The sequence below is a fragment of the Mirounga angustirostris genome, unplaced genomic scaffold (assembly GCF_029215605.1).
Source record: "Mirounga angustirostris isolate CCGP_5_RB_7025 unplaced genomic scaffold, mMirAng1.0.hap1 SCAF_5, whole genome shotgun sequence".
NCBI classification, from domain to species: Eukaryota; Metazoa; Chordata; class Mammalia; order Carnivora; family Phocidae; genus Mirounga; species Mirounga angustirostris.
This window is the reverse complement of record NW_026991713.1, coordinates 56,976,845-56,985,189: the sequence shown is the minus strand read 5'-3', so window position 1 is coordinate 56,985,189 and position 8,345 is coordinate 56,976,845. Positions and strand designations below refer to the sequence as shown.

The 8,345-nt window shown below is 46.9% G+C and overlaps 1 protein-coding gene across 9 annotated transcripts in view; it reads left to right on the top strand.

Annotated features, from left to right (window-relative positions):
• The window catches only part of KIF5A (kinesin family member 5A), a 35,964-nt gene that overhangs the window by 2,562 nt on the left and 25,057 nt on the right, over positions 1–8,345 (top strand). For 6 of the 9 annotated variants that reach the window (XR_010411489.1, XR_010411490.1, XM_064591007.1 and 3 more), the window contains exon 1: positions 465–729. Coding sequence is in view for 7 of the 9 variants with exons in the window: in XM_064591007.1 (XP_064447077.1) it covers positions 601–729 (129 nt within the window). In the remaining 2 variants the exon portion in view is untranslated. Of the gene's footprint in view, positions 1–219; positions 730–8,345 lie in introns of those variants that run through there. The other 3 variants (XM_064591008.1, XM_064591009.1, XM_064591003.1) reach the window with 2 other exon arrangements.

The window sequence follows — 8,345 nt, the reverse complement described above, 5'->3', positions numbered from 1 at the left end:
GGCGGGGCGGGGGTGGGGGAGGAGGGTGTCCCGGAATAAAAGGGGTGGAACCGCCGTCGGCTCTCTTCCCTACCCCGGCGACAGGCCCACCTCAGGCCCCTTATCCCTTCCAGAGGGGTGGAGTCCGAGGGAAGGACAGGCAGGCCGCGGAGGTGGGGCGGTGGGATGCGGCGAGGGACTTGGGTGGGGAAGGGGTGAGGGCGAGGTTACCTAGGAGCGTCAGGGGTGGGGGAGGAGGCGAGAGGAACGGAAAGGTGCCCCCTCGCGTGGACGCCCAGCCGGAGGCCCCCCGCGAAGGAAGCCCCGCCCGCCCCGCGGCCGCCGCCCCGCCCAGGCCCGCAGCGCGGCGCTGCAGCGCGAGGGGCGGAGAGGCAGAGCGCCGGGAGAGGACCAGACGCCCAGGTCGCCCGCATCCCCGTGCCGCAGGAGCGAGCACGCGCGCCCCGGCCCTGCTCTCCAGCCTTCGCCCGGGCGCCCCACCTGCTTTCTCGGCTCCAGAGACCGAGCACCTGTCCTCCTCCTCGGCCCCAGCTGAGCACCCCTCCTCCGGAGCGCACACCGCCCCTGCAGCCCGAGAAGTGCCCGTCGCCGGCGACCACCATGGCGGAGACCAACAACGAATGTAGCATCAAGGTGCTCTGCCGATTTCGGCCCCTGAACCAGGCAGAGATTCTGCGGGGAGACAAGTTCATCCCCATTTTCCAAGGGGACGACAGCGTCGTTATTGGGGTGAGTGTCGCCCCGGGAGGGAATTTCGGGTAGGGGTCCGCAAGATGGATCTCCCCCGCCCCCGCCGAGTCTTCGCCCCGGGCTGTCACTCTGCGCCCCCTCCCCGTCGCTCAGCCTCCATCCTCCCCGCCGCAGCCCCTCCCCTCCCCTGCATCAGGATGGCTGGGTGTGGCCTGGCCAAGCGGGCGGCCAGGTCTCCGCAGAGTGGGAGGGGGCTACTTCCTCGCAGTCAGGGGACCCATCTCCCCTTTGCTGCTCGCTGCAGCGTCCCCACCCCTTAGGGCCAGTCCCGTGTTTTTCTGATGTTTTCCCTCTCCCCTAGGAAAAGCGCATCTTCCCTTTGTTATTGGCTCAGATCTCTACCCCCACCTCCCAGGAAGGGAGGGGGTAGACTAGTGGATGGGCTAGATGGGAGGTGGGCAGTCCACGGTCTCTGCGGGTGGAGGTATGAATGAGAGTGGGCTCTAAGAGCCAGCCCTCCATCAGCCCCTGAAGTAGTTACAGCCTAGACTTGGGCGGAGGGCACAGGTCTGATGAAGGGTTTTCTGAGAAAGAAATACATTGATGCCACACCCAGTTTGGGAAGGGGGCTCTGGGGTCCTAAGGGAATGTCTGTCTTTCCCTCCCAGGTACAGTAGGAAGAGGATTTCAGACACCCCAGTTCCCACTAACAAATAAAAATAACCAGATCCTGAGGTCTTAATAAGTACTTGCTTATTCATCCTTTCTCTTGATGATCCAGTAAAAAGTAGCAAGCTGTTTCTACCTCATCATGACAGCTCTACCCATGGAGGAGATCTTATTAAGAAGGAGAACTAATATTTACTATGGGTTTGTTACTCAGCATGTATTATTTAATCCTCAAAACAACACTCTGAAGTAGGTACCAATATTTCCATTTTACAGATGAGGAAATTGAGGCCCAAAGAATTTGGATGACTTTCTCAAGGTCACCCTGTTAATTCATGGATCTGAACCTAAATCTCCAACTCCAAAGCTCATGGCTTTTCCTCTATATCACACTGCCTCTGCAGATTTCTCTTCTCGACCTTTATTTGTCATGGCCCAAAGGGAATTCCTTGGGAATTCTTCACCCACCCCTCCTTTACCAGGTTGGTAGGGAGTGTTAGGCTATGGGGTGAAAGGATCTGGGATCAAGTCCTGTAGGGCTTGAGGGGTCCTGGGCCAGGAAACTGTAGCCAATCTGAGAAGGGAGGGGCACATATGACAGCTGTCCTCAAGGTCAGGGACACTGTTTATATATCTTTGGTCCACAGTGCTTGGCCCAAGGCATGCTTATTAAACGAATGAAGGAAAGATGGGGAAGGAGCGTGGGCCCTCTGAATCAGTGAGAATGGGACTTTGAGTAAACATGCCTTAGGAAGAGCCTGCTTACATGTCCCATCCCCAGGGGCCCCAGTCTGTCACCATGCTGAGCTCTCACCCACTGAACTCAAATGGGTGCTTCTGCCTTGTGTGTGTGCTTACATATGTGTATGTTCACCATATCGAGAGGGCCCCTGTCTCTCTTGGCCTCAAGGACCTTAGGCCTTACAGTCTGGTCAGTGTGGCCAGGCTAAAATAATCGGTCCTGGGGGCTCCTCTCCAAGGAGTCTGGACAACAGGCATTAGCTGTGAGAGTTGGAACTTGAGGTTTCCCTGAGACATGAAGGCTGAGAAATAGGAGGGAGGTGGTCATAGGGGTGCATATCCACAAAAGGCTTCTACTTTGAAGCCTAGCTTCCTTGGTTTAGTTCTTTCAGGTAAGTCTGAACAAACTCCTTTAGGTTCTCGGGCCATCCTAGTGTGGCGGGCATGTGGCATGGGGTGATGTTGGGAGAAGGAGTGGTGGTATTGATCTGTCGAATTCGCAAAACAGGAAAGACACTGTAGAAGGGGGAGAGAGGCAGAGAGGCCCAGGGCCCCCTGCCAATTCAGATTCTATCTTAGTTCCACAGCTGGTCTTCCCTTGCCTATTTTGCCTGATATTTGCAGGGCTACACCTTTGTCTCACTGTGTATCTTCCTTTGCCCAGCCCTTCCTGTCAATCTCTCCAGCTGAGATAGATGCTTATGGGGGGCCATTTTGTCTCAGGCAGCGTCCTTGGAGCTTGCCTTCCCAGCCTGACTGTTCATTGCTCATTTGGAAGGAAGAGGGCTCTAGGAGAAGGGATTTGGAGGCAACCCTCAAGGGTCCCACCAAGGGAAGGAAATCTCCTACCCCCTCTCCTCTTTCCTCCTCTCACTCCCTTTGGGGCCCAGCATCTGAGGAATTAGTGGAGGAAGCTGCTTCAGGAAGGTGAGGGAAGAGGGAAGGGGGAGACAATAGTCTCTCCAAACCCAGCCCCTGCTCCTTTCTCTGGTGGCTCTCCTCTCTGCCTCTGCGGCACTGCGGCTACCTCAGGGCTTCAGAGTCTCAGATGCTCGTGGGCTTTTTCTGCCCGGCAGAGGGTAGGAGAATAAGCTGGAAAGACAGCTCTTTCAGCCTCATCCCTCCCCCACGCCCCTGACTTCTCCCAGGAATCTGGAGGATGGGGCTTAGCCAAAGTTAATGGCCTGAGTCATAGTAGAAGGGTGTCTGGGTCACTGTCTGTGGGCTGTGTACCTTGTTTTGCTCTTTATGTCACTCAGAATCCAGTGTGACTTTTTCACTGGATGCATTTAAGTGTCCCTCGGCCCTGGTCTCGGTGGGCAGAGTGTCCCGGTGCCTGCCGTCTGGGCCGCTGCCTCTATACCAGACGTGGGAGGGATGACAGTGAGGGAAGACCCATACATTCTGCTCCTCTGTCCCTATTCCTCTCCCTCATTCATTCAAGTGTCCATCATATTCTTTCTCCCTCAGATCTCCTAGTTGGTTAGCAGGTTCTTAAGCAGCAAAAATCCAGGACTATCCAGTACCTCATTTGGAAAAGCTAGGTTGGGATCTGCAGGATTACTGAATCAGAGTCAATATTGTTTAGGGTGGCCCAGGATTCCTTTGATATCTGAAGAGGGGGAGCAGGTCTCCCTTTCGCTTTGGGGGAGTCTCATAAAAGAAAATGGAGAGGGGAGGTAATGTTCACCATGGCCAGTGTCTCTCCAGCATTACCATGGCAACAATCCCCAGGGGTGTCACCATGGAAACCAGGCCTGGTGCTCAGAAGTTCAGCCTCTACCAAGTGCTTTACTGAGGGTGGAAAAGGTTGGTCATCTTGGGACCCCTGATCTTAGGCCCTCTCATTAGCTTTAGTCAGTTCACATAATGGAAAACTACCGAAAGGTGCTGGGAGACACAAAGCACCCGTTTGAGTTCAGTGGGCAAGAGCTCAGCATGGTGACAGACTGGGGCCCTTGGGGATGGGACATGTAAGCAAGAGACAACAAGGAGGCTTGGGTGGGTTTAGGGAGAATGGAGCCCTGGGCTGTGGGATTCTGAAAGGGAGCTCTCTGGAGAAGGCTGTGAGGGGTGCTTAGATTGCTGTGGCGGGGGGCGGGGAGTGGATCTCAGGGGGTGTTCCTCAAAGGTGGAGCATCTCCCTGAGTGTTGCTAATGAAACCATTCTCCCAGTCTCCAACAATGGCATGGTGAGGGGGTTCCTGGGAGAGGATAGGTGGGAGAATCTCATACTTCTGAAGATGGGGTTGAGGTTGGAAAAAGGGAGTGATGCAGGGCTTCAGTTCTGTCTGGAAACATTTGGGGAAATGTCCAAATGGGGGTGGGGGTCATGTGGGGAAGGGGAAGGAAAAGCCATGAAGAGGATCTGACGCTGTGTTCAGTATTCAGACGCTTCAGTTCTTGGATGACTATGGCACTATCGGTCTGGATTCAGATTGCTTGGGTTTGAGACCATGTGCTACCGTTTCTCAGCTGTGTGTCTGTGGGCAAGCTACTTTACCTCTCTGAACCTCAGTCTCCACATTTATAAAATGGAATAATAATAGTACCTTCTAGGATTGCTGTGAGCATTAAATGAGGTAATGCATATACATTGCTTAGAACAGTGCAGGCACATAATAAACTCCTGATAAGAGTTAGATGTTATTATTTTTGTTATATATGCTGTGTCCCCACAAGCTAGCCTTTGACACACTGGGAAGTAGTTAACCTTTCCCCTTCTTACTAGTTGTTTCATCCCAACATCCAGGTCTCTAATATCTTCTTGCTCTCTTCCTCCATCAATATCTGTGTTTTTGACAAATATTTATGAAGGACATCCTGTGGGCCAAGGACTGTGCTTGATGTTGGGGATTTACAGAGAATCCCTGCCTTCAAGAAACTCTTGGTCTACATGGTGATCCAGTCTGTAGAGTGGTCTGGGCAGATATCTGAGAGGGGGCATCAGAAACGGCTTTAAAAAAAAAAAATCAGTAGCTTTTGCAAACTATACACACTCAGATTCTGGTAAGAAACCTCCCACAGCATACGACAGTCCAACTCAAAGTAATTGTGTGTCATGAGAAATAAATAAATAATGGTGATGTTTCCCATGTGAGTAGTCTAGAGGCAGAAAAAAGTAGAAAACCACTGGTCTAGTTATTCTCATCAAAAGATCTGACAAACAAACTCATCTTGAGTATAATCAATGGAAAATTACAAACAAATTTACAATTTAACAGAAATAAAAATCTTAAGATAAAATAATGAACTAGACTTGGGATTTAAGGGCCTAGTCTAGAGTAGGGAAGTGGTAGCAGGCCTTTCAAGAACCTCTGAAATTATAATGTGTCTGTGGCTTTCCATGCTCACGAGTTTATTAAGTGAACCCATTTTTAGTTCTTGGATATCTTTTATCTTCACAGTACTGAGAACACCACCCTTATACTCTCTCTGGTCTCTTTCTTCTTCCCAGCGCAGGCTGCAGAAAAGGGGTTCCTCAGGTAGCAATTGCCTTCAGCACTTGGAGAGCGCCCTCCATTTTAATGCATCCACAGCCTTCTCTGGAATCCTATAATTGGGAATGTTTGTGAGAGAGAGAGAGAGAGGAGGAGGGAGACAGAGGGAAAGGCAGAGAATGTGTTGGTGCCCATGTTCCCAGAAGGGAAGAAGGGAGGGGCAAAGTTGGCTTGAGAGTTCTATTTAATCCCCTTTGGCTGCATTCCTGGCTTCAAGAAGCATAGAGAGACATTGGTGGAGAAGAGGCTAGAGTCATTGGGCTGAGATAGACATGTTTGGTTTGTTTCTGTTTCTTGGCCAATGGATAGGAGCAACACTGAGTTAGATTACAATTCAAGAATCAAGTTTCAACAAAAGATAAATTAATTAAATTAAATTAAAAAAGAAAGATATTACCACTGAGGAGGATAGGCATTAATGCTACTTTAAAGCTGTTTTCTTCTAACACTGTATGATTTTATTCTGTGTAATATTATTCTTTATAATGAAGTGTAATATGAACCATTCAGATAAAAAGGATGAAAAATTCACAAAGCCCTATGAGTACCCCATAAACTCACTCAAACCTTTAAAAAAAAAGTAGATTTTTAAAAAATAATATTAAACATAGTCTGATTACAACATTAAAATGTTTTAATTGTTGACAAAATCAAAAACAAAGAGAAGCATATACAAGAAACTAAAAATCACTCAAAATCCTACCACCCCAAGAAAAACACTGTTAACAATTTAATGTATTTGTTTCCAGTGAGTTTTTGCTGCATATACACATATGTTAATTTTAATAAAAGTGTATCATAAACTATATATTGTTTTGCAACTCAGCTCTTTCACTAACATAATACCATGGCTACTTTACCATTACTAAATATTTTACATAATTTTATGTATTTTTAAAAATGTTTCATTTTTACATAAATCTTAACATGCACATGTGACAAAATTCAAATGATATAAAAATGTATACAATGAAAAGTAAACCTCTTTCCTACCTTTCTTTTCTAGCCACCCAGTTCCCCTTTCAGAAGGCAACCTTTTTACCAGTTTCTTATGGGTCTTTTTAAAAGCATACTATACATTTATAAGCAATTACATATATATGCGCATATACTTTAAAAAAATTTTTTTTATTTGTTTTAAGCAATCTCTATACCCAATGTGGGCTTGAACTCACAATCCCAAGATCAAGAGTCGCAAGCTCTACTGATTGAGCCAGCCAGGTGCCTGGCATATACTTTTTTTTTTTTTTAAGAAGAATGGTAGCATAGTATGCATACTATTCTGTACCTTGCTTTTTTTTTTTTTTAAAGATTTTATTTATTTATTTGAGAGCGTGAGAGAGAGAGAGAGACAGAGCATGAGGCGGGGAGGGTCAGAAGGAGAAGTAGACTCCCCGCTGAGCAGGGAGCCCGATGTGGAGCAGGAGGACCCTGGGATCACGATCTGAGCTGAAGGCAGACGCTCAACTGACTGAGCCACCCAGGCGCTCCAGCTTTTTTTTTTTTTTTTAACTGAACAATGAGTCTAGGAGATTCTTCCTTATCAGCACATAAAGATATATCTCATTCTATTTTTTTTTAAAGATTTATTTATTTATTTATTTATTTGACAGAGAAAGAGACAGCGAGAGAGGGAACACAAGCAGGGGGAGTGGGAGAGGGAGAAGCAGGCTTCCCGCTGAGCAGGGAGCCTGATGCGGGGCTCGATCCCAGGACCCTGGTATCATGACCTGAGCTGAAGGCAGATGCTTAATGACTGAGCCACCCAGGCACCCCATATCTCATTCTATTTAACAACTGTTTAGTTTGTTGTAGAGTTATGCCATAATTTATTTAACCAGGTCCCTATTAATGGACTTTTAGGATTATCCTAATAAGTTACTATTACAAACAATTGAATGACCTGTATATATATAAATACTGCATATGTCTATAGGATACATTTCTAGAAGTTGAGGTCCTAAAGTATATGCACTTAAAAATTTAAGAACTGGTTCCAAACTGCCTCTCATAGAGTTGCCCCTGGTCTGTATGTGCCCTCTCAATGCAGTGCATTGTCAAAATATTTTATTTTGTCCACTTTGATAGATTAAAATGGTACTTCATAGTTTTAATGTGCATTTCTCTTATTAATAATGAGGTTGTGCATCAACCAGCCATTTTTAAGAGCCATTATAACGTCATTTTATGATGTTATATTTTATGAGAGCACTTATTGAGGTATAGTTTACATACACTGAGTGCACAAATCTTATGCAAATGGTTTGATGAATTTTATAACATATTTTGACACCCATGTAACCACTACCCAGATAGAAATCTAGAGTATTTCTATCACCCCTGAAAGCTCCTTCTTGCCCCTGCCTGTCAGTATCGCTCCCAGGCATCCACTATTGTGACTTCTATCACTAGCTAAATTTTGTCCTTTCTTGAATTTCATACAAAGGGAATAATACAGTATGTGCTCCCTTGTGTTTGAGTTCTTTTACTAACACACTTTTGAGATTTATTGATGTTCTATTATGACATCATTTTATTTTATTTTATTTTATTTATTTTATTTTAAGTAGGCTCCACGCCTACTTGGAGCCCAGTGCAGGGCTTGATCTCATGACCCTGAGATTGAGACCTGAGCTGAAATCAAGAGTTAGACATGTAACCGACTGAGCCACCAGGCACCTCTATTATGACATCATTGTAAACAGCAACAAAGAATAAAAATATACACACGCCATTATTTAATCA